At 47.0% G+C, this 26,727-nt stretch overlaps 2 protein-coding genes across 9 annotated transcripts in view; both read left to right on the top strand.

Annotated features, from left to right (window-relative positions):
• The window catches only part of LOC142571481 (uncharacterized), a 102,989-nt gene that overhangs the window by 44,630 nt on the left and 31,632 nt on the right, over positions 1-26,727 (top strand). The window lies entirely within an intron of this gene.
• Positions 1-26,727, top strand: part of LOC142571480 (uncharacterized) — a 63,487-nt gene that overhangs the window by 6,037 nt on the left and 30,723 nt on the right. The window contains exons 1-5 of one of the 8 annotated variants that reach the window (XM_075679865.1): positions 8,402-8,636; positions 9,087-9,182; positions 12,548-12,916; positions 15,359-15,517; positions 23,175-23,321. In XM_075679865.1, the coding sequence (XP_075535980.1) occupies positions 9,121-9,182; positions 12,548-12,916; positions 15,359-15,517; positions 23,175-23,321 (737 nt within the window). In that variant the 5' untranslated portion in view covers positions 8,402-8,636; positions 9,087-9,120. Of the gene's footprint in view, positions 1-8,401; positions 8,637-9,086; positions 9,183-12,547; positions 12,917-15,358; positions 15,518-23,174; positions 23,322-26,727 lie in introns of those variants that run through there. The other 7 variants (XM_075679864.1, XM_075679860.1, XM_075679863.1 and 4 more) reach the window with 7 other exon arrangements.

Here is a 26,727-nt window from a genome sequence, read left to right as displayed (position 1 = left end):
CGAGACCTCCTCGTGAACGGGAAAGAGTGCCGAGTGCTTCGCGATTCCGCAGCTACGATGGATGTAGTTCACCCGTCTTACGTAGAACCCCATATGTTCACGGGCGAGTGCGCGTGGATCAAGCAAGCCGTGGAAGCTCATAGCGTGTGTCTGCCAGTAGCAAAAGTGCTTATTGAAGGACCTTTCGGAGCGCTTGAGACGGAGGCGGCAGTGTCATCTATGCTGCCACCCCAGTACCCGTACCTATTTTCAAACAGGTCCGATCACCTCCTGCGCGAGAAGGGGCTTTTGTTTGGTGAAGCTAGTGTTCAGGCCTTAACCAGATCGAAGGTTCGGGAGCTCGCTGCAAAGGCGGTAGTTGCGGGGCCGACGTTATCAAACAACGAAAAAGGGTCAGAGGCGCAGCAAGCTGATATTCAGAGCACGCCCGAACAGAATAGAATTGAGTCTGTAGCGTTGAAGGCGCCAGATACTGGAGAGGAAAATCCCGACGCGGGAAAGTTAGAAGAGCTATCTACTGATTTGCTCATCGCGCCTACGTCAGACGGACTTGATAGGTTGCTAAAAGTCAGCCGGACGGCTTTGATAGCCGAGCAAAAAAAGGATGGCAGCCTGGAAAACGTGCGCTGCAATGTCAAAGAAGGTATCGCCAGGAAAACTGCGCGTTTTGTGGAAAGAGGTGGAGTCCTGTACCGGAAGTATCTAGACCGCCGAGGAGTGGAGTTCGATCAGCTGGTCGTGCCTCAATGCTATCGTCAGGATCTGTTGCGCTTGTCACATGGGGGTTCGTGGTCCGGACACCTAGGAGTTAAGAAAACTAAGGACCGTCTCTTGCAAGAGTACTATTGGCCAGGGTGTTTTCGGGACGCAGACCATTTCGTGAGGACATGTGACACTTGTCAGCGGGTGGGCAAACCAGGGGACAAATCGAGGGCGCCGTTGAAATTGGTACCTATCATTACGGAGCCTTTTAGACGGCTCGTTATTGATACAGTGGGACCTCTGCCGGTAACAGCCACGGGGTACAGACACATTTTGACTGTGATCTGCCCAGCGACAAAGTTCCCTGAAGCAGTGCCGCTTAAAGAACTCAGCTCAGTTGAGATAGTTAATGCACTACTGTCCATATTTGCGCGAGTTGGTTTTCCTGCAGAAATTCAATCAGATCAGGGCACAGTGTTTACTAGCGCTTTGACGACAACTTTTCTCGAAAGGTGTGGGGTAAAGCTGCTACACAGCTCAGTGTACCACCCACAGTCGAATTCCGTTGAGAAGCTCCACTCCGTCATGAAGCGCGTGTTGAGAGCCTTGTGTTTTGAACATCAAACTGACTGGGAGCTGTGTCTGCCTGGGGTGATGTTTGCTTTAAGGACCGCGCCGCATGCGGCTACGGGGTTTTCGCCAGCTGAACTGGTGTACGGTCGCTCGCTTCGATCTCCGCTTCGCATGCTTCGAGAATCATGGGAAGGTAGGGGCGACGACCCAGTCGTGGTGGAGTACGTGCTTAAGCTCCTCGAACGCTTAAGAAGGGCACAGGAGTTGTCAGGTGAAGCAATGACAAAGGCCCAGCAGAGGGCCAAGGTTTATTATGATCGGACAGCCAGGGCCCGTCGTTTTGAGGTTGGCGATGAGGTCATGATATTGCGCACATCGCTAAACAACAAACTAGACGTGCAGTGGGAGGGCCCAGCGCGAATTGTTCAGAAACTGTCGGACGTTAACTACGTGGTAAGTCTGCCAGGAAAGCGGAAAGCACAGCAAGTTTACCACTGTAATCTGCTCAAACCTTATAGACAAAGGGAAGCAGTGGTGTGCATGATGGTAAACGTTCCTGAAGAGCTTCCGGTCGAGCTTCCGGGACTAGGCTCAGTGACGAACAGGGAAGACACCGGTCAAGTCATTAGTGACCTTATCAGTAAAGCACCGCTGTCGCCTGAGCAGAAAACCGAACTACACCAGCTATTACAAGAGTTTCAAGGTCTGTTCTCTGAGAGGCCTGGTAGGACTTCTGTACTTACTCATGATATAGAACTTACCTCCACAGAGCCAGTACGATCCAAGGCGTATCGGGTGTCACCCCGCCAGAGCGATATTATGGAGGCTGAGGTAAAGAAAATGCTACAGCTCGGTGTTATTGAGGCAGGTGAGAGTGATTATACCTCCCCTTTGATTTTAGTTGAGGTACCGGGCAAGGAACCTCGTCCTTGCGTCGACTACCGCAGGCTTAATTCCATCACTAAGGATCAAATTTATCCGATCCCTAACATCGAGGAGCGCCTTGAGAAAGTTAGTAGCGCTCAGTTTATTTCCACCCTAGATCTTGTCAGGGGTTATTGGCAGGTTCCACTTACAGAAGAGGCTAGTAGGTATGCGGCGTTCATTTCACCAATGGGAACATTCCGTCCTAAAGTGTTGAGTTTTGGTTTGAAGAACGCGCCATACTGTTTTTCAAGTCTCATGGATAAAGTGTTGCGGGGACAGCAAGAATTCGCTTTACCGTATCTAGACGACGTAGCGATATTCTCCGCATCCTGGTCTGAGCATATGACACACTTGCGGGCAGTGCTAACCCGCCTGCGCGAAGCAGGCTTGACAGTAAAGGCTCCTAAGTGCCAGTTAGCACAGGCCGAGGTTGTCTACCTCGGTCACGTGATTGGTCAGGGTCGTCGCCGCCCCTCTGAAATAAAAGTGGCCGCTGTGCGAGACTTTCCGCAACCGCGCACAAAGACCGATATTCGGTCGTTCTTAGGTGTCGCCGGCTACTATCAGAGGTACATCCCTAGGTACTCTGATATCGCGGCTCCCCTGACGGATGCTCTAAGAAAGACAGAGCCTCAAACAGTCGTCTGGGACGAGACCAAGGAAAGAGCTTTTAGCGCCCTAAAGAGTGCCCTAACAAGCCAGCCTGTGCTACGATCGCCAGACTATACAAAAGGGTTCATTGTTCAGTGCGATGCTAGTGAGCGAGGCATGGGCGTTGTACTGTGCCAACGGGAAAATGGAGAAGTAGAACACCCCGTCCTGTATGCTAGTCGTAAGCTGACCAGTCGTGAGCAGGCGTATAGCGCCACCGAGAAAGAGTGTGCATGTCTCGTGTGGGCCGTTCAGAAATTGTCATGCTATCTAGCCGGCTCGAGGTTTATCATTGAGACAGATCACTGCCCTCTCCAATGGCTGCAGACCATCTCTCCCAAAAATGGCCGCCTCCTGCGCTGGAGCCTCGCTTTACAACAATATTCCTTTGAGGTGCGTTACAAAAAGGGGAGTCTCAACGGTAACGCCGATGGCTTAAGTCGAAGCCCCTAACGTAGGAATCAGCCTCAAAATTGTTTGTTACTGATGTTTTTCTTCCTGAGGCAGGATTTTTTTTAACATATTGCTTTTGTTTAGTGTTTCAAAGTGATGATATGCTTTCTAGTGCAATTTTTCAATTTGTGGACGCGTTCTGAGTGATGCTAGACTACTGTAAGGAACTAGGCAGTGGTATAAAAAGGGGAAAGAGCCTGGCAGGGCTTAGTGAGGGTTGTGCCGTGCTTGCTGACTGAGCGGTTGAGTTTTCAGCGTAGTTCTAACGCTTGCCGGGAACGAGAACAAAAATGTGAACTCTCCCGAAGTCACTTTGCAGTGTCCCGTGCGAACCTGAACGAGAGAACGAGGCCTTCTCTGTGCGCTGCGCTCAAGAAACGTCAAGGGACGCCCGACTTCGGTTATGAGCATCATCGAGCGACATCCCTCCGGACAGCGGATGCAGTCCCCTGTCCATCGGGATCTCCTTCCCCCGGCGGGGCGGTCTGTTGCGTTTCGCCTGCGACACGTGGTTTTGCCGGCGCGACGGCGGCGGGGCGGCGGACATTTTGGCCCGATCGTCGTCACCGCAACACTCATCGCCAGGTGTTTCCAGGCGCGTCTGCGGCGATGCGACCGCCTAGGGATTTCGTTCCAGTCATTGTGCCCGAAACAGGCGAGGCCAAAGCAGGGATCTCCTTCCAGTTATTGGGCCCGAAACAGGCGATGCCAAAGCAGGGATCTCGTTCCAGTCATTGTGCCCGAAACAGGCGATGCCAAAGCAGGGACCATCTTCTCGTTACAGTCATTGTGTCCGACCGGCAGCGCCACGACAGTGTGCTGCGCAGCGCCACGACCAGGTGCTACGAGATCGTGCGCAGCGCCACGACATGGTGCTACGGCATCGCTACGACAGTGTGCGTCACCATTAGCCCATTGTACATTCACGTGCTCGTCTTTTGAGGGGTTCCTTCTTGCCCTCAACTGCGAGAGTATAAAAACAGCTGCCCCCGGACGCCAGAGGAGGGCTCCGATTTCTTCCGTTGAGTGAAGTGCTCTCCCGTCTCTCTACTTCGGTCAAACCTGACCGCCAACTCTTTGCGATGTTAAAATAAACAAGTTGTTTCGTTGTTACCTGTCGACTCATGCTTTGCCGGGACCTTCGGATGCTTGCAGTTGTACCCCAGGCCGCCAGGCCAACGCTACCCTTGGGGCTTGCGACCCAGGTACAACCACGGGCGTCAGCGCCGAGTTCCCAACAGATCGTACCAGCAGTCCGATCCAAACAACTTCCGGCGGCGTTTTCTCTACTTCCTTTTTAAATAGAAAGATGTTTATCCATAAATACTTTCATGACCAATGGTTGAATGTTAATTTTCGCTTTTCCTTCCTGTTTGGCTGTTGCCTTGACTCCCTCCTTTAGTATATCCCTTAATTTCTCAACGCCTTCCGACTTTTGTTTGCAGTTGCCACTTTGCACGAAAAGTGATGTACAATTAGGGAAAAACCAGACGAGGTAACGGGTGACAGTCATATTGCTTATGGGTTTAAGGGTTATTGCAAGGTTTGATGATGGACGCTGTCTTGCATCATACAGACCAGCTGACCACGAACCGAGAATACAGACCAGCTGACCACGCACCGAATCCCTTTCCTGGTCCCTGGATCAGTCTAAACAAAGAAGGTTGAACTAACGAAGCAACAGCGATGCGCGTGATCGTTGAATAGAGTTAATCGCTCGGACACCGAGTCATTGAGAAAACTGGCCTTCACAAGGAGATGCCGATAACTACCGCCTTCCAAAACGAGTGAAAAAAGTAGCAAGATGTTGACCGCCGAGTAGCTGTCAAGTCTGAACATTGATTTGGCGGTGCTATAGAAATGTGTCGTGAGGAGTGGTGGCGCGGACGAGGGGGAATCGTGACGCCCCCCCCCCCCCCGGTTACGTGCCTGACCCCGGGCATCAGATTTTGACGCCTAATATTTCTGCGCCTGATAGATTCATATCTGGAGTGTTTGCCTCAAGGATTGCATTGAATATAAGCCGGTCGGTAACCGATATCTTAACGCTTTACATCATAGTTAAAATTGTCTTCCGTGTATATGTACAACGCTAGGGCAAGGGCCTCTTTGTACTCTCGCTGAACGGCGCATTACTTGCGAGGTTTCCACCGCAATCGTATCAAACAGACAATGTAGGATCCCTCTTGGGCGTTGTACTCGGCGACGTGAATTTGCAATCGATAAATAAGAGAAAGCTCTTATCATACATCTGTACTTCTATAATGCTGTAGCTGAGAACATAACTACTCGTCTGACCTTGTTTGTTCGCCTAATTCTCGTTACGGTGGCATCTTTCACACTACACGTAAGGGTTCCCTATTAGCGAATGTTGTTTGCGATACCAAAACTTGGTTTCACCAACCGGCAGCCTAAATCGCGATCGATGATGCGTGAACAATTGCACTATTAGCAGCACGAAATTACTGAACAGCTAAAACGACGGAGGTATAGTCGCAACAAGTGATTACACATAATTGGCGATGAAATTAGTCAAAGTTAAAAGGACGATAGTACTGTAAACATCGCCACACCATGGCAATTGCAAACAGCGATTGAAAGAGCTCGTGAATTTCGTTAATTGAACACTCCGCTGCTATACCTTGAATGAACTGGTGAGCGCACACGTGCACATTCCTCGGATTCTTGATTTCCTTCTTGTCGATGCGAGCGAGCCAGGTGCTTCGACGCTTTTCGGACAGTATACTTGTGCGCAAGCATTGCCAATCAGTGCCGTTCTGTGCCTTCTGTGTTCGTCTTCTGTGCAGAAGACTTGCTAATCGCGCTGCAGCCGATAAATGCACATACCTTCATGACTGCTGTTCGCAGTTAAAACAGAGTGGAGTCGGTGTCATATCGGCTTTGACTCCGTAGCTTTCTCTTCGTTGCCACCGGCAGTTGTGCACGAGTATAACACCGTTATCGCTGTCAATGCTTCGCCCTTCAGGCGAACCCACAGCGCACGAGCGAAAGTGGCGATAGAAATTTACAATGTAGCAATTGTAGGCTGCGCTCCAGGTTGCAGCCGTTGTCCCTGTATCGATGCGCATGCTCGATCAGCGCTTAATTGTTGGGTTAGGTAACTAGATATGCGCAGTGCGCTTGTCTGCTGTGGGGCCATGCGGACGCAACGTCACGCTGTGCTTGCTCTCGTTTTCAGTGCTTCGCCCTTCAGACGAAACTGCAACTTTTTAGAGCGCAGCTCTCCGTTAGTGCGCCGAGCGTCGGCGTAACCAAGCGAACGAGCACAGCGAATGACGAAAGCGAACGCGGAGCGCAGCGGTGTATGAAAGACGCGAGAAAAAAAAGGGTGAGGGAGGGTATGGCGAAAGGGTGAGAAAAGCATAGTGCGGTGACGATGGCTACGACTAAAGCCCCTCCATACACGTTTCCGCCGACCAAGCGGCGGTGGCGCGTGGATGCAGGGGCTTTAGCTACGTAATGGCGCCAGAGTAGCGCGCGTCGTCTCGGAAGTCTGTGCGGCGGTTGCTCTGAATCTCGCCCACGTGTCACCCACGCGCTGCCTCTTGATATCTCCATTTTAGCGATGCAGTCGCGCCACACTTCGCTCCGTTTGCAACGTGTCGCACGAGACAGTTTGTGCGCGTCAGCAAATATATCGCGAGATGAAAACACGTATAGAGCTGCGCTCAAATTTCGCTTTAGGGAGTATTGTAATAAACGGTGATCTTTAAAGCGCAAGCTTTACAACCTTGTCGGGCCGAGTTTCGCCGTCGCCAGCAATTTGACCTTCATTTGACCGCAGCTGCGCCGTAGCCTTGGTAACGGGTCGCGTTACTCGCCGAGCCGTCGCCGGCTTGGCGCTTGCGCTCTCCGCAGCTGGGTCGCTGCCTGACCACGTGACTCGCCGCGCGCCTGGCTGAAAGGAGCGCCGCGCTTGCCTATCAGTGCGAGCATGGCCATGGATGAGAGCGTGGCCGGGCCGTCTTCCCTGAGCGTTGCACGGGAGCGGGAGGCTTTGAGCTGTCGTCGCCAAACGGCTTTTGATCCAACCCCCAAATATCACCCGTCGAGCTGCTTCGCTGGAGAGGGTCCTAAATGCAACAGGCGTCGCACCGTCGCGATCAATGTAGCGACCGCGTTCGCGCCTTGTCCGTTTGTATTTCGACGCTGCGCGTGTTCGAGACGTCTCTTTGCATGTCTAGCACTTGCGCTTTTCCTGTAGCACAACAGGCGTCGCACTGTCGAATGATGCGTGTCTACCCAGGCCTAATCACTCACGTCTACCTAGCCACATAGGCACAGCCGTCATACCTGGCTGAACGATCATTGTATACATAAGTATAACTATAATTAAATCAAAGGTTAACCAAGTGAGACCAAGACTTAACCAGGCTTTCCCTTTGTATACCCAGGGTTAGCTGAGCCGCAGGCAATTTTTCTGACGTTACTATCAATACGGCCACTCCAGCCGTACTTGCAGCGTTAATTGGCGTCATATGTCCCGTTTGAAGTCTATCCATGACGTTTTCCAGATAAAAAAAAAAAGGGGGGGGGATTGGTGCCTGAGGTGCCTCGTTTAAGGCGCTTTAGTCCCGTTCGCACGGTGCAGCCAGTTAGGGACACAAAATGGTGGCCAGGCATATGTGTCGAATAGCGGCTAAAATTTCGCAGTTGACGCCACCCTAAAACAGTGCTCGCATGCAGGTTCCCTATTGGGACACTGAGCCTACATCAGACAGTTGAAGCAGCTGAAATATCGCTAGCTGCGCGTTTGGTGAACGCTGGAGGCGTAAATACATGGCAGTGCGGAAATGCGCGGCGTATAGACAGAAGTGAAATTCCGATAGGAGCCTGTAGTTTCGGAGCAGGAAGCGGCGCAGATTGTGCCCGGCTTGTGGAGCCTCTAGCTGTCGCTGTCAGTGCTCTTCGCCTGCACGATGACAACCCACCTGCTTGTCGACCAAGAGCGGCGTTACCCGCTCATGGTCGCGCTCGACACACTCCGTCTTCAATTTCGGAGTTTCAAATGCTGCTGCCGCTGTTTCTCTGCAGAAAGCAGAGAAAAACGACGATGGCAATCAAGAGCGAGGGCTCGCGCGCTCTTGCCGTAGGCGCGTTCGGGGCACGCGACTGCCGACGCTGGACGCCGGGTTTTCGAGCTCTCCTGCCTGGCGACTGTGCTGCACGTCCCCGGTTCGTGCGGGCGTCGCGGGGTCTCGGAGTCTCGAAGGCGAGCCGGTCGTGGTGCGGCCGTGCGGCTGCTGTCCCGAGTGCCAACCTTGGTCGTGCCGAGGCTTCTTCGCTCGCCTAGCGGGTGTTGTCGTGGGGTGCGAAATTTGCCACCGCTATCTTGTCGGCGGCTGCGTCTTACCCCTATTCGTTAGCGCGATCCCATTCTGAGACAGTCATGTAGGGCTGCTCGTATTTGTGTCTGAACAGTAGGCTAGGCCAGGGTCAAAATCGGCTCCTAGGGCTTGAACGGGGAGCACGCGCCGCGTGCCACTATTGGCTTCGTTCTAGGCCTACTTCCAGATCAGAACGTTCGCCGACGCCACGTTCGCCTGTTGGCTCTGAATTCTGTATTGTCGCCACTATATTTTTACACCCGTAAGGCGCGGTTTCATTATTTTTGAATGCCGTCGGGCGTTGGCGACGCAATCAGCGTCCAAAAAAAAAAAAGCGAAAGGAGTCTCGGTAATGGCGTCTACTTCGAACGCAGCGTCTGCTTCAGCCCCAATGCGTGATTGCTGCTTGTGCTTCCTTTTCCTCCTTTTTAGTGCATCTACACGCGGTCAGCCAAAAGAGTGAAGAATGGAGGCCTGCGAAGAACTGGCCTGCGTAACATCCGAGCCTCAGGAGCAGTCTGAAGGGAGGTGAGTGTACATTGCCTCTCTGCAAAATCGTCAATTGAAATAAAATGTAGCTTTTAGTGACTGTACGACACAGAATGCTGAAGCTAGAGCTGTCAAGGTGAAAACCAAGTCTAAATCACGTCTGTGGTCATAAAACCAGATGAAGCGCAACACCACCGTTTACAGGTCTGCCCGATGGCGTACAACAAATGTGGCAAACATTCATCGCACCACATTCGGAGCAACTAGAGACTGCCCGGCATGCCTATTCATCTTTGTTAGCTTGCAAAGTCCGTGTGGCTTATCAAGCTACTGTATAGACTTGTGTTAGGGCTGTACCCCCAACTTGGAACTTTTTGTCCCAAATTTCGGCCTGCCAACAGAGAAACAAGTGCGTTTGGTACTCTGATGCAGTGCGCATGTATTGGTGAATTTTCGCACACTGTGTACTTCCCTGTGCAGTACTAAATGGTTAGAGCGCGGTTGTGCACAAGTCTCCGGCTGCGCCGGCACCGTTCTGACCAATAGGTTTGGTCCCGTGCAGGGGTCGCACCTCGTCAAAATTATAGGGGAAAAAAAAGTGCAGCCCTTACACATGTCTTTACTGTGCTTGGTCCTCTTTTATACACATCTCGAAATGCGAAAACACTTGTGGACTTAGATTTAGGTGCACGTTAATGAACCCCAGGTGACCCAAATTTCCGGAGTCCCTCACTACAGCATTCCTCATAATCGGATCGTGGTTTTGGCTCGTAAAGCCCTATAATTTAATATTTTTCTCCCCACCCCCCTCCCATAAAAAAAAAAACTATTTTAGTAAACAAGCAAAATAGATGAAGCAGTACTGTGATGTAAATTGAAGCTTAATGAGCAGCCACTGAATTTCCATTCTAATTTCACTGGTCAGTGTTTGCAGTAATACTTGGCAGCAAACTGCTGAGAACTTGCTTTGGATCATTAATTTTTTAATGAAATGGAACATGTGCCTTAGGCTGGCCAGAAAGCTTATGTGACTTAGGTGTGCGCATCTATGAACCCAGCAATAGGTTACATTGTAATTGTACTATGTAGTCCCCTGAGCCATGGTATACAGGCCAGGAACTCTGTGATATAAAGCAGATTTTCTTCCGTCTGAATGTGACTTGAAATTGAGAACTGCACTCCAAATTGACATTTTGGACTTACTTTCTAGTGCTTCCTTCAGTGTGTTAGGGCTTCTGAATTTCTATTTTTTTTTTTTCCCTGCAAGCTTTGGGTCTGCATACTTTTGCTTACAGGTGTACTAGCAGAATCCATTGTATTAGCACAAACCACACCCACAAGCTCATTAACACTTCTTGCAACAAATGCCTTACCTCTTGCTCAAATTGAAATTTAAAGTAGCATTGCTGCTGTTTCATGACATAGTAACTTTCTTGTACTTACTAGAAAGCGTCTCAAGTCAACAATCACTTGAGGGCTCTGGCGAAGATAACCCTGGGCCAAGGCTCTGGACAGACCAGGAAATCAAACCGTGACAAAATAGCCTTTGAGGCAAACAGATTACCTTGAGGTGTAAAATTCAACAATGCCTAAGGGCCTTTGTGGAGACAAAGTGAAAGTCCTTTTTTCAGATAAACATAAGGCTGAAGCAGTGATACAGCCGTTTCATAGACAAAAAGTGGCCGCTGTATACATGAGAGGAGAAACGAGTTCAGTTCGTCCATGCAGGCAGTTATTTTTTTGGATCACCGAATGCGTGTCGAAGGATGAATCGAGGTTCGTTGGAGGTAATGCGTTACATGGAATATCCAACTTGGGAAAGAACAAAAGCAGAAACTGCCTGGGAAATTGGGAGTGCTACAGATCAATGACAAGTTCAGGTGCCTCAACTGCATACTAAATTTGTGACGTACAGCTCTCGCATATCATGAAAAGCTGCTTTGGCAGCTTTATACTTTTCTTATTCAATTGTGGAGAATATGAATTTGTGACTTCAAGAAATTCATACTAAAAAGGGTTGAATAGATGTACAATGGTGAAAGAATTAAAATTTGACAGGTGGGGAAATACAGTGTCCACATTTCCCGAGACTGCACCCCAGAATTCTAAATTCAACTACCTCTTGATGTGAACTTACTTGAAAAACACTTTAGAATTAGTCATTTATTTATAGTGTGCTTCTCATTTTCTGTACTGTCCTCATGAACTATGACTGCGCTGGAAAATACCCAACATAGCCATTATCTCTAAATAGGCCTGTCCTCTCCAGAAGCAGTGATGGCTTGAGAATTTCCTTTTATTTGGAAAATTTGGTGCACACATTGCAGTCTCAAGATTGAAGACAGTCAGGTTTCAATGAATGTTGATTTAGCAGAAATGCTCAGGATAGCACTACACTTGAGATTAGTGCTTAATATTAATTATCAATAAACTTTACTGTATGTAGGTGCCCCCTGTTTCTTTTACCTCATCCACAGCTACAAAATTCTCTGCCTTGAGTATCGGGTGTTTGGGCAAGCTTTATCGTTGACACGAGTGTTAAAATTCTGGAACTCAATTTATACGGGCATCCCTTTGGCTTGCACGCGTAAATATTAATTGCCTTGCAAATAAGCCCTTGATGTGACATGTTAGCTAATGGTAATATCTTGCAGTATTTGCTCATTACGGATATTTGCTTTCGCACCACCATGCTGCCACTTTCCCACGTTCCAAAGTAATTCTTTGGCTGTCATTTATTAGCCCACAGTTATCACAGTGAGAATGACATGCAGTGGTATTCGTAATGCAAGTTAATGTTTTTAAAAAAACATGATTATGTCTCGCTAGTGACCCCCGCATTCATTCCGCAATAAATGGCCTGCATTGCAGCAAAATGTGTAGCTGATTTTTTACAATATTCCTTTGTATCCTGATATTGCAATACTCGCTGTATATGACGAAATAATTGGCAACACAGACAAAAGCCATCTTCAGCCTTCTTAGAATTCTGATTAAGCCGGCAAAGAAAATGGTTTTTCCAAAGACTGCATCAAAGTAAGGAAGTATCCAGGCTACTTTGTTGTCCAAACAAAATGGTGGCTGAGCAGCCTACATGGACGCCCTGTGCAAAGTTTGCTTCCACTCAAGAAAGCATAGTCGGACAGTTTGTGCTTCAAGTAAACCATGTTATTTTTTGGGTTTGCACACACAGTGTTAAAATATAATATCGATATTTGTTTTTCTTAGCTTTCTTTTTTTCGACTCGAGGTGGAGCCAAGTAGCAGGGACGCATTCTGCTACTTCGATTTGAATCTGTTACTTGGCCACCATAGTAGACAAGTGTCAATGCTGGCCAGAATTGGAACACATGCATAATATGCATGCTTCACTGGAGCTCTGCTTTCTTTTGGCATCCCTCGCAGCAGCAACTGCAGTAGCAGCAGTGAGCAGTCAAATGCTGAAGATGATGAATGGAGGCCATGCCGCCGCAAAGCGGTCCGCCGAGTCAACCTTCAACGGTCGCAAGCCACCAAGCTGATGTGGCAGCGCAAACGGGCTGCTGCTCTCCTCCTCCAGCAGCAGCTTGAGGGAAATGCTGGGCATTTGGGGCCGTCAAGTGCCAGTGGCCCAGTTGGCGTAGCTGCCACTTTGGACCAGCAAACGGCAGGCATAAGCCACGCTATGAGTGCACTTGCTGTGAGTGCACTCTCCAAATGCAAGTCAGCTACAACACAACTGCAGCCACCCAAAAGGAGGCGCCGGTTTCCAACCAAGGCAACTGGTACAACAAGGTGCGTAGAGCAGATTGCATTTCTCTTCTGTGCAACATGCAACCTAGGCTTAAGAGTGGTCAGGGTGTCTACCAGCGGGGAAAACCGGGAATTCTCTGGGATTTTGAATAGTCTGGAACTACTTGGGGAAACTCGTGGAATTTGTGCTTCTATCAGGGAAAATGAGCAGTAATTTTGTTGAAAGGGAACCAACGTCGCGGTAAAGCTGGCTCAATAACAGAGGAATCGTGACGAATTCTTTGATGCCGTGTCGTCCGCTGGGGGAGTTGCCAGTGTACATTCAACGACCGACTTTCCGGACGCCCGACAATAGACTGCTTTGCGGCACCACCACCTGCCCCATAGAGTCAATGTATAAGAATGTCTGAAATTTCGGACGCGATAACCCTCTGCCGTCCAATTTTCCTTAATTTTTGCCGTGACCACAGGTTTGAAACGGTATAATTAAAGCCACCACCACCGCCATTTTGATTACCGAATTAGTATTCTTGCACGCAGATCCGCTGGCAGCTTTACCATTCTGTGCCGTGTTTTTCATTGAAAGAATTCGCCGCTGTCAGCAATGGCACCGGCTCAGTCTTTGTGGTCCTTGCAATCGGCTTCGAAGCTCGGATAGCACGGCGCGTTTGATAATTTCGGCTCCTAAAGCTCACCTTCAGCACTAACTGTTAAGTGGTGAATCATATGCAAAGTATTGCAGTGAAGCAGCACAAGCGTGGGAAGGGGCAATTGTCACAGAACACAGTGTATATTTCTTAATTATACATGCCTGCACCCGCAGTCTCCTGTCACAATACGAGCAATGATATGCCAAATAAGTGTACTGGCAGGCCTTCAGAGCTTTTTCGGGTATGCCTGTGGTGATTTGAGCCCTTAAAGCCAGTGAAAGACTTGCATTTTTTTCAAACTACCTGATTTTTTTCGGACATTTTCGCTACCCTTAGGGAGACCGGAAAGTCGGACATAGACTGTACAGGATGCTTCAAATGGTTGTGGGGTGAATGTGTGGTGGAAGGAGGATGAGAACAGAAACAACCTATGCATTGAGGACTGAACCCGGAAGGAAGCCTGCCGCCGCTACTTTGAAGGAGCTTGAGCTCGAAAAAGTGTTGACTGATGCTGAGATGCAGGTGTCCCTCATCCAAACCAAAATACTCTCTAAAGCAGTGAAACGCAACACTTATGCGTTGTGCGTGGGCTGACACTATGTCAGTACAGTTAAGGTTTACTTTCCAGCTGCTGAGAGAGAATCTCGCTTGTGAGAAAGTTCAGGCCTCATACTAATAGGCTTGCTATCAGGTGGTAGAAATAGCTCATATTTGAAAATATTTGCTTCTGTATGCATCTCCTTTTTAATCATATACAGAGAATGTTCGACTCGATTTGCATTGGGTTTTACTGTTTTTTTCGAAGATATTTGCTGTGAATTTTACTAACCTCGCCTTTCTCTTTTGTTTTTCAATAAAATGAGCACTACTACTTGCTATTCAAACTGGATTAGGTCGTTTATTTTTTAACATGCTTACTAGAGAGCGACAGCATCGGGCAACATAGTGTCGACCTGTCTTGACATAAAATGAAGTTCTGTGTCGCTCAAGGAATTTTGCAAAGGCACTCGGGGAACACCTGGAAAGCTCGGGGAATTTGGAAATGTCAACTTGGTACACACCCTGGTGGTTCACAAAATTATACAGGGGCTGAACAAAAAATGCATTGTTTCGACAAAGGAACTTGTCATCAGGGCCCTGATGAGGACTGAAGATGAATCCCTTTGCCAAAACATGTCTCCAGGTGTAGGCTGCCATCGTTTGGTAACAATCTCTCACTAAGCCATACAGTGGCCAAAGAGTGGCCAGAGCAATGTTTGCATTGTTATCAGACTCTCTCGCTTATAGTTCGTGGTGTGGAAAGGGGTATTTTTTATTGTTGTATTTCTTGCTTGAGTCCACCTAACGAATGTTATCCAATAACACTGTATAGTGCTGCTAGAATGAGTACATGGGCACACCTTTGTTGCTGTGGCTCTGCATTCATTGCTAAAAATTACCTGCCACTTTCTTTTTGGTCTTGCCCACATTGCGCTGCCTGCAGTTTCATACTTAGATGTTTAAAAAAGATGTTTCCTATTACAACTACTGACGATACCGTTGTGGTTGAATAATTGCGATGTCAGATTTACCATTGGCGATCTCGGTATGAAACTCAATGGAACTGTTAACGACTGAAACAGCACAACATAATTGCGACACAGAAAAAAATGAGGGACAATACAGAGTGCTTTCACAGCACAACATAATTTTGCCGCGAAAAAAATGAACGAGGGACAATAGAGTGCTGTTCCATTCGTAAATGTACTACTACGACTTGCCCTCTGTTCTTCCGGCATCGCCCAAGCGCAAGTACCTTGCTTGGAACTGTAGCTTGGCTGTGTTCTCATCACAGCAACGGCGGTGGCAGCAGGGCCAGTGGTGGCCTGGGCAGGACCAAGCGTATGCCCTCTGTCAACATGAGCTGGCAGCAGCGGAAGCTGGCTAAGCTTCGCCTGGCAAGGCTCAGGGCTCGTGACCCACTTTCTCGGGCTATCTTCCGCCGTGATTCTATGTCAGTACCTTGCATGCTACTTCCTTCCTTTCTGCATGATTCTTTCCTCTTCTGTCCTTCCATCTCTTCCAGTGTTAAATTATACCTTGTTTCTACCTTCCTCTATTAACGCTTTCGTACGGTAGTGCAAACAGGGGCTGTATACTGTGACGATTTGCTTAGGAACTAGTTTGCTCTGGCTGTTACGTCTAGTTACGTCACTCGGAGAAATAGTTGAATGTCGCGGCGAAAGCAAGACCAAGGAACGAGTGACGTTCTGCCGTAAAGTCGCAGCATCGTTTTTGCTTGTACTTTGGGGACCATGTAGTAATTGAAGAATGTTGCTAGTTTGGTAAAAAAAAAAAAGTGGCTTGTGCACAACACTTGCACATCTGATTTCCAGTAATAACTTTTGACGTGGATGGCTGGTGGCTTAATTTTATCTGCATTGTTTTATTTTTGTCGCTAGGTGGTGCACCATATGTAAAGCAATCAATGCGATTCTCTACGTGTAGGCTGTCGCTGTAATAGGATTTAGCTGTGGCGGAGCTTCTAAGGGCGGACAATTGCGATGAGAGTTCGGTCTACACGTCCCACAACTTTGAGAATCTTGCCATGGTTAGGGAAGCATTCTTGGCCGTGACTGTGCCCTGCACTTTGGAAAGAAATCTTGCACCCCATTTTCTTTTTTCCTCAACGGTAATGACTCTGGTAATGGCAATAGTGTGGTGACTGAATGAGGGCTGCGACAACTGAATACGTGTAGCTTCTACATTCCAGACGCACTGCTGAAAACAACCCATGGCAAAACAAACTCGGCGCATACAGCATTTGCGTCACTGTCAATGCTACTAAATTTTGTGGTCTGCGATATTCTAGCTCGTTGCGAATCCATCGCACTCTGTTTTTGGAGAGTCTAAAATGTCTTTAGAACTCTACTTTGCTCATGTCGAACACGTTGCGCTGTTGCCTCTAATCATGTCGTCTTTGGCCAACACTTGCCAGCAACATAACCAAAGAAGCCGCTGTTGGCGTCTCTTTCGTCACACTGGCTAGCGGAAGACTGACAGATGGCCACAGTTGCCCTAGCAACCCTCGAGATCATGCTCACGACCGCGCGGCGCTCGAGCAAACCACTTCCCCGCGGTTCCGCTCGTAGAGGACAAAGGGTTTGCTTTGAGATGATTGACAACCCGTGACAAAAAAATTTGAAGTCACACCTACCAGGAATGACTACAACGAAGTGCCAACCAATGGCGTTCGTGAGAGCGAACCGGTTCCAAAGAGAACTGTTACAGAATACAGCCCCAGCATGTTGTTTGCACCGTTTCACGGACAAGTTGCTATGAACGCAGTGGCTTGTCGTGCATGTGACCTGTGCTTATGGTACCCAGAGTTGGTGGCTGGTCAAGAAACTTCAGATTTCCCCTCGAAGAGTGTCGTGTACCAGAGATTTTGTTGTTGGGCTAGTTGGTGCATGATATTTAGAAGGAAAACAGTTCACACTAACGAGACAAAATGAACAATGGCAGTTTCTCAAATGGCTGTCTCCAAGTGTATTAAGAACTGGGGATTCAAGACAACTTTCCTGGCCTAGGCTCACAGCAGTGGGTTCCATGTGGCAATTGTGACATCCATGTGACAGTTGCCAACAAAATGTCACTAATTCATAAAGAACTGTCGTACTGTGGGGTCCATACTTCTAAGTGCTTAAGTGATATTCACTGGGCAGGAATCCTGAAACTAGCACTAGTTTCCAGATGACTGCCTCTGAGCTTGCGGCAAGATGCGCTGGCACTCTGCGAGTCATTTTCCCACAAAGCCTTCCTTGGTGATGGGAGGTAAAATAACGTAGAGCATATGCGTTTTTGCTAACTTCTGTGGCATGCCTTGATTTGATATTCTTGGTATTCTTACTAAATGAACGTGTCTTCAGCGATGACATCCTCAAAGGCAAATTTTGCTAATGAGAGGGCATATAGGAACTTAATGCACAATTTATAGTCCACCACTGCCAGAAAATTAAGCTGATAAAGTATTCTCTTGTAATCCCCTATTCTTAATTACTCAAGGCAGTTACCACTGAGACACATCGTATAGACACCCCAACCATTTACTTATCGGTCTGCTTCCCTCTCTTGTTCTTGTCTGTCCATGCTCCTCACCTTTTTGCCCTTCACAAGTACTGCAGTGGCATGAATCACTATGCGGAGAGGGTGATTATTTATGAGTAGTTTCCTGAAATTGTCTCTGCATGCAGGAAAATGCGGCACTGCTGTTTTGCATGCATGGGAATAGTGGGGGCTTCAGACTGATATCTTTCCCCAGGAAATTGGCCATCTTGAAGCTGCATCTGCCAACTGATTTTCCATCTCTGTGTTTTAGTTGGTACTGAAAGACTTGTATAGTTGCATTAGTAATTGTGCTTGCGTGTAGTTATGTAAAATCATGACAGTATCTCCAGTGCCGCCAAATTTGAAGGAAAGGTAAGGCCTGCACCAATTGTGTGCTAGTTGCACTCAAATGTTCTAGCTTCCTTTCTTTAATATATGTGGTCGTGCATATACACAACATGTATTATGGGAGACGCAAGGCACATTCAGAAGATTAATTCAAGTAAACATAATCTGCACTGCCATGATATTGCTTCAAGATGAGCTACAAGTAAATAAAAGCCAAACCTTCTACTAGCATATGCGTTAGTTTTGCTAAAGAAACTTGCATGCATGTGACGCAACAATCATGGAAAATACCGGCAAGTATTGTGAAGGCTGCTTCAACTGTAACTTGCGTTCGAGCATCAAACTCCCTGCTGTATCGCAGTGATTATTAATTTCTGCTTGAATTACACTGGTTTCGGAAATATTTGCAAGATGTACATGGTAGGGAAAAGTAGGTCTTTCCAGATCTGCATGTTGGTGCAACCGCCATTACTACTCTGCAAAAGAAGTCGCGAGGCCCATTTCTCCATCATGCAGACATGCAAATTTCTGCTCGGATTTGGCAAGAAATAGAAACGGAGGCTGCTTAATAAAATAAAGGCATGTTGAGCACTGAACATTCGCTTATTGTGTCCTTGTTTAGTTCTGTAACTGGATATTCAGATAATTAGAACATTTCTTCTAGTCTCGTGAAATAAGCATTTCCCATATTTTACTGAACACTGAAATTCATGCAGTATATGAATAGCGAAGTTTAAAGTAATATTGGCATCGTGCTGTGGTAGTAAAAATTGTAAGGTTCCTCTATTCATTTCGACCAGCCGCAGCACCACATTGGGAAGGAGGCCCACTTCATGAAAGGGCACAATAACAATTATAGTGCTGAAAACTCTACTAACATTTTGCCAGTTAGGCTTGCTAAATTCGGAAGGTTGGGGAAGAAAAAAAAAAACTTTCCTCAAATGCTAGTAAACCTATGAAGAGTAAACAACAGCCACAAAAATCAAATGACATTTATTACCAATGTCCAATGTTGGCCACACACTTGCCCCAGCACTGCTGTACTGTACACACTATATGTACCAATGCTGCATGCTGTGGTGCCAGCCCAGCATGCTGTGGTGCCCTCGCGCATGTCGAAGTGCTTGTCATGCATATTTATTATGGATAACATAGAAACTGGTGCTGTGTGGTAGCAGCCAGCCTGTATTGAAACTGCACTATGCAAACACGTGCACACGTAAAGCACAAATGAAGCATGAACGCACTTTATGTGGCCTTTACTTTTTGAATGGCCAATATCATCTTTTGTCACTAACAAAAGTAGACTAGCAGACGTTGCTAAATTGAGAAGCGGCTCTCAACTTGCCGAACTTCAGCGTTGATTCCTGCAAATCAGTGACAAGTCTTGTGTGCCGCTGCCATATGGGTCTTTTCAAGGCTACCAAAATGTGAACGTGGTGTGTGATAGAAGCTTCTTAACACCAAAATGCAATGCAAGGTTTCTTCTCTAAATATATAAATTGTGGAAGTTAACGTGGGAAAAGCCAAATGGAGTCGGGTTCATTCTTGCCAATTGCAGAACCCCTATGTTCCCAGAGGACGTAAGCTCAGACGATAACTTTTGCCTATACCATCACCCTCGCATGACGCAGTGCTGAACCAGCCAATAAGCCCACACTGGACATGATAGCACCGAAAGCAATAATCTGAGAATACGTTCCCATTTTGAGAACGCCAGCTATAATGGTGGATATAGAAATAAATGTTGCTAAGAAGCAGTGATTAGCAGAAACGAGAAGGCAATGGAAAATGTAATTGGCTAACAGTAATGGAGTAAATGACTGTGGTTATGGTCTCTGTTTACTGTTAGCAGCTTCACTGCTATATGTATGCTTCTTTGCATACCAAAATGTTTCCAGTGCTATTTGGATTGATTGATGGATATTGTTTCTTGGCGCAAGGGCCAGAAATGGTAGTGCTATTTGGAAGTTGTTCAATATTTGGCACTGAAGTAAGACACGAAGCAAAGCCATGAACTTCCGTAAACTTGCATGTTGTTTAGTCTCTAAATTTTGCATGTACAATAATTGCAGCGTTTTGCTAGCAGGATTTTAAAGTCTCCATTCTTGAGACCGGGAAGAAAAATGCGATAAGATTGTGCTCTTGGGTATCTTGGGTATTGGTTCACTATTAAAAAAAGCAATTTAACTTCACGAAGCAAACAAGGATGCAGAAAAAAGTAATGCATACCGTGAGGTATGTGTTCACTGCAGGAGCTGCAGCTGTATGCCAGACTTTGAGGGCATTTAAGTTCCTTTCAAGAGTACCAATAGAGCAGGAGGTAACAGAAGTCCTGACAAGCAAAATGCTTGGACAGACACATGTGTGTGCCATTGGTATTTGTTGTGAAAATAGCTAGCTTTGATTAGCAGGGATCAAGCGATGAATGTTGCTGGAGCAAACTTTTTGAAAAATGAACTTATTTTGTCAAGGTAGCAATTTCTTTCCTTCGCAGCTTTTATGAACGCATATCTTTTCCCCTTGTTTCACTTGCCGAGAAGAAAAAGCTTGTGTGTAGAGTAGGGTAAGAAAACTGTCAAGAAAAGGGGTACTGCTGTTGGTTTTTCCAGAGAGTAGAGTGGCAAGCGATGAACAACCTATACTTGTAAACAGGCATAAGTGATCCGATGGGTCTAGTTTTTCCACTAAAGTGCAACTAAAAATTTGGAGGATGCGTAAGCTTCGCTTTTAAAGGACCCCCTCACCAAGTCTTGCCATTTTGAGCTGACAGGCGTAGAGTATACAATACGCGATAATGATCACGTCTGCAAAGTATTGCATCACCACGCGCCACAGAAAGATCTAACATTTCAAACCGAATGCCATTTTCCTTTCTCCTCGAGGCCACCGTGCTCCAAGCCGGAGGATGGAGTACACGTGTTAGTGGGCCTATGTACACATGTTTGCGCTGTGACGTCGCTCAAGGTTGACATGAGACTTCGAGAATTATTCAAGGCATCTGTTAATTGTGTAATATGTTGCTAGAATAGATTAATTAAAGCTTAGAGAGATAAAACACACAAACCAAATGTCTGCATGTTTTTGTTTTACTTCGTACCGCTGCAAGAGACACGCACAGTGTACTTCCATTTCGGCTGTGTTCCTACGTCGTGCAGTTGCACGCAGATGCCAAAAGCATGTCATTTTCTACCGTGTCTCAGCGTGCGATCATGCTCTGTGATCTGCTTGTCTGCCTCGGTATTTGTGTAGCACAAACATATACCGCTGGTCAAGTGTCCTTATGGACATCGTGCAAAATGGTATGCTGCGTGAAACCGGACAATCGCAACAGCTCGCACACGACGGCGACAGCGGAAGTGCGCCGCACTGCGAAAAAAGCGAGGAGAAAAGAATGAAGGTGGGGCCAATGACGTATGCGTCCTGTGATACTCGAGGTCCAGTATGGGACAACGCAGGGAAAGAATTTCATTTGCAAACGCTAGACGAGCAAGTGGAAAGAGCGTCTGTCGTAAAGCTCCTCCTGAAATCATGGGTTCGCAACACTGAAATATTTCTCTCGGCTATTAATCAGCTGATTTGAAAAATGTTTTGTGACAGAATGCTCCCTAGAAGACACCTAACAACTTCCGGCATATAACCAAAATTTGCTATGGGGCCTTGTGAGGGGCCTAGGAACGCGATAGCATTCAAAGAGCTGACTGCTTCAGACGCTTCCCTGCAACTGCAGCTTATGTAACCATGTTTTCCTAAAAACGCTGGCATCGAACACCATGCATGAAGGCAAGCTTTCTGGTTCTTACACACTTTTAAGGCCATCTGCGTTATGAAACAAGAACAAACCTAATCTCATTTGCCTTATTGTCATTCATTAAATGCATTAGTCAGAACTCATTTGACAGATGCGTATTCTCAATACCGTTGCTTGTGTCATGCAGTATAATTTTAAGTATTTGAAATGGTGTCTATCATTGAAAATTTATACAGCTGAAACTTAAGTGGAATTATGGTGAAGTATAGTAATAGTGGCTCCTTATTTGCACTTTTACGAGTGAAATGTTCTCGCCTCTTTGCCTCCATTAGATTAAGGTAACACTGCCTATCCCTGTCTGTTGTGGCACCTGATGTAGAAGCTCCAGGAATTGCTAAGCCTTATGGGCACATAAGCAGACACGTGAAGTGGCAGTCTCGCTGCTAACCATAATGCCAAATGATACCACCACACAGTATATCTTATTGTAATCGCGACACCCCAGTTGAAAGTTGATAGCAACTCCTACTATCCCTGACTAATTTTGTTGCAGTGGCTATCCATCAAGCGATTGCACTCGACACGGAAGTGTCTGTTGTAGATGGTGTGCTGTCGCTTCAGTATATTTAAGGCTGCGTGCCCCTTCTGCCATCTTGGCACATTCAATCTGGGCTGTTGTCGAAGAACGGGCATATGCCAATATCGCATACGCAAAGCTGAAGTTGCTGTCTGGGCACATATCCAGTGGCACATACCTAGTGACCCACGTTGTCAGGTTGGTAAAACAGCAGCAAGCAACAACTTGGGTCACTGGGTAATGTGAAAGAGGTTAGATACATATCACAAACTGGGTGACATTCCCAAAAAAAGACAATTGCATAAAAAAATAAGTGTTCTTATAGTATTTTCTTGTTCTTTTGTGCTTGTCTCCTGTGTAGTAAACTTCCTCCTGCATGCTCATTAGCTTTGTGCAGTTGGCGTCATTTTCGGAAAGAAAGACACAGGGAAACCCTAAAGCTAATTGTCTCACTATGTAGCCTTAATGAAATGAGCTTCACCACTTGTGATAATGAACTATATTTGTGCTGGCATTATTTTGTGAAAGGGAGGGAAGGGGGGGGGGGATATACAACGCCAGTAAAGAACAGTTGCATAAAAACGCTTTTCGTTGCGATGGCCTTGCTCTACCGAGGTGGTACTGTATTGTTTAACAGCCACAGTAATGTGAGCTCTGGGTGTTGGCAAAGGGTTTGTGTGCAGTCCAAGTAACATCGATAGGGAAGATACCATAGCTCCCCCACCTCCACTTTGGTTAATGCTTCTTTATCTGGCTTTAACTACAAAAAGTTGTGCATTTAGGTCACTTTAATTGGACACTTAGGCTGCTGAATGATGCTCAATATATTTAACATTTCCCACAATTATTGGTTGACTTCTGCTTTATTCTTCTTTTCTTTTTCCTCAGGAGATTTTCAATGTGCTGGTCTGACACCACACTGGGATCATCACTTGCTGGAAAGCCATCTGTAAAGCCAAAGGAGGACAGCCCCAAAAACCAGCAGTCTGCTTCATTTTTTGGGCTCAAGGCTTACCGCCACATCAATGCTCCTAGGTAAGTTTGATTGAACTCGCCTGAACAGTTTCTGATTGCAAAGTATAATTTGGATTACTTTGACTGCTTAAAGGATTAACTTCTTGCAGTTCTCTGTTGTGCTGTTATGATAAATGAATTTGAGGAACAGATAAGAATGAGAAAGGATGCGAACTTGATTTTCTTTCCTGTTGATAATGTGAGCTTGATATATTCACAATGCCAGTTAATCAAACTTGTTTGGTTGGCTTGCTTTGTTTTCAATGTCTTTTGCAGCTACAGTTGAACCTACTTATAGCAATCGCAAATATCACAATATTTGTTATAACGACCACAATTCAGTGCATTTACAACCCTCCCTATGGAAACTGCTTCGAGATATAACATTTTCTAAATTGCTATACTGCTACATTGAACGCTTCAAACTCTGTCATAGCAAAAGAACAAAGAAGCACGCATGAAGTACTAAAGCACGGAAGTGCAACCAAACTGGGTGCACAGCAGCGCACAAGAGCGCGTGCCCCGCTCCAGTCTAACAGTGACGACGATGCAGCCTGGGAGATGAGCGAGTGACTGCCCTGCGTGCGGATTTTGGAAGCCGCAAAGAACGTCGCGTGTGGTCACGTGTTTTCAAGGCATGGAGGCATGTCATGCGCAGGATAAACAGCATGGCGCAGGGTGTGTGCCGGTGCGATATTGGATGCCACGACAGGGCCTTGCATTATGCTTCTTTAAACAATTTGGAACAACCATCTGTCTTTCCACCATGGGAACAACGGCCGCTCAAGCATTCCTGTTGGCATGGCCCGAGTTGGTGAGAACACTGCCGTCACCTGATGTTTTACAAAGGATCGGCGGTGCTTCGTTTATGCATTTCTGATAATGGTTGGCGGCGACATTTTACCTTTGAAACATCCCATTTTTTTGCCCAAAGTAACATGTATTCTAATCTTACGGCTGTTGTGTGGCTGATGCGTCGCTGTAATGCCAACAACCTTAGTAGAATGGCAGCGTGCCACAATAATTTCTGAAGTTTACGCTTCCAACCAACTAGACCGCTTCGTTCTTGTATGCAGAATCAGTCGTCCCGCTTGTGGTAAAATATATCGCAAGCTCTCGAATCAAAAATGGCGTGTGCACTCACAGTTCAGGACAACATTCATTTGGGCTAGATGGTGCATACTTGAATTACGAAGGAACCGTGCCAACGAAGGAAGAACGGCACTTGTCCTGTGTCGTTCTCCCCATTTGTGATCGTCTTCGTTGGCGCTGTTCCTTCGTAATTCATGCACTCAGTTTCAAGATGACAAGTGATCGGAACTTGGCGCTGATTTGAAAGAACTACATGGTGACGAATTTCCTTCTTTAAATGGCTGTCTCTAACTGATGTCTGCAGCTGAGTGCAGGAACGTACCAGGAATAAAAATGAGAATAAAAATCTGGTTTTCGGACCAAAGTGCTGTCCAATTATAACTGCTTATGCCAGCTTTAGTGCAGTAATATTTTAACATTTAAGGGCGAGTCCGTTTATAACAAACTACTGATACAACAACGACTTGTTGCGGAACTATTGAGTTCGTTATACAGTAAAACCACGTTTAACTGTAGTTGGCCGGAGCTAAAAAAAAGTATGTATTGAACGCTAGTACTGCTTAACCGAAATGCCACGAGATTGCCCACTTACCTGTCAAAAACGGAACTCTGAGAGAACGCGATGAAAGGGCAAAAACATGCACTTTGTGCGAAAAGGTGTTATTTTCATTTGATGCCGGAGTGGCCTAGCATCAACGACAGTGGTCTCGTACTTACTGAAGCTGCGAACCAGCTTCTCAGCCAGCCCTCTCCTCTCGACAAACACTCGGATGGCAGATTCTTCGTTGGCGTGCATATTCTCCATGCACGGGCGTCGCAGCACTGAAGAAGTCGCGTGGCGCCTTTTTCATTGCGGGTTGATGTTTTCGTCACAAAGATTGCATTCATGAAGCTGCCATAACGTACAGCTGCTGCCACTGTCGAGCCTGAATTGCCCGTGCTGTTGCATTCCGTGTCGTCCTCATCACTGTCATTAGGCGACACTTAGGCAACAACTGAGAAAACGATGGCGAAACATATAACCTTGTAGCTGACATCTCGCGGTTGCAATGGTGCTGCCGAGCAATTTCTTCACATTCCAAATGCCACACACCGTAGTCAGCAGTAGATCCCTGCTGTGGGCTAGCGCTGACTTTTTCGTGCCACGTTCGACAGCACGAATTATGTCCAGTTTTTCTTTAATAATGAGCACTCAACATTTTTATCTGAGCTTCAGCTTGACACGAAGTCCTAGCTTGCGCGACGCCACGACGATCTCTGGCACGGTGTCGAAATGATGTGGCTTCACACGCAAACGCACGGGGTGCTTGGAGGCCATTGTTCCGATCTTTCCCATCTCTGAGGCTTGTTGTTCTGCCAACAGCCCAATGAGGACGATGCACCGCTGTGATTGCACTACGAAAAGTGGAAACTCTACGTGTTAACCGATACGTGCGCAGTAAGCTGGTACTGTTTATGCGGATACAAAACTCATTATGTTCAATGGCCGCTGAGTTGGGGATTTGACAGTACTACTTTTAAAACGAAACTACTGTTTAAGTGGGTATGGTTTAACGAATGCTGGAGTACAGCTGCTCCAGCGAATGCTACATTTCTGACATTCTCTGCCATGAAAAACTTGAAAACTGGTTTTGTGCCACTTCAGATCCTCAGTGCATCAGAGCTCGGACGTGACTGCCGCCTTGTGTGTTACTTAGCTTAGAACCCCCCCCCACACACACAAATCCCACCACCGGGGAGCATGCTACTAGTGACTGCAGCGCTGCACAGCAATTGTTTCTTTAGGGACAAACCCTGTACATGTACTCAAACTTGCTGACACTCACTTTTGCTTGTGCCTGCGTAAACTGGCATTCACTTGTGTTCATACTAGCCTCCACTCGGACTCGCAGCACTTGTACTGCTCATACTTGTGTCCACTCACACGCTTCATTTCGTCACTCAATAATGCCCTATCTCATGCCGGTGAATGAACGCGGAGCAAATATTGTCGCAGCCTAGTAGAAGACGGGAAAGCCGGCGTAGAGGACGTATGGAAGCACTTTAGCAGAGCAGTCAACGCGACGTCGTTGTCGTCTCTGTTTTTTCCACTCGCGCGCTACTTCAGCGTCGTCCTCATCGCCTGGCACATACCCGCAGTGACCATATAGGATGTGGCATTTGCCCCCCCTTTGAAAAAAAAAAGGGCATCGTCCCGATGCACCAACGTCCGAAGGCTGTGCACAGACGGTGCAAAGTTGAGGTCATGAGGAAATGTATGGCTTCATACGAAGCACATGCACAACCTCGGGCAGATGCCGCCGGCGTTTGGAGCAGTTATGGCTGTCGGGGACAA

This window comes from Dermacentor variabilis, chromosome 2 (assembly GCF_050947875.1).
Source record: "Dermacentor variabilis isolate Ectoservices chromosome 2, ASM5094787v1, whole genome shotgun sequence".
NCBI classification, from domain to species: Eukaryota; Metazoa; Arthropoda; class Arachnida; order Ixodida; family Ixodidae; genus Dermacentor; species Dermacentor variabilis.
This window is presented reverse-complemented; position numbering and strand designations above follow the sequence as displayed.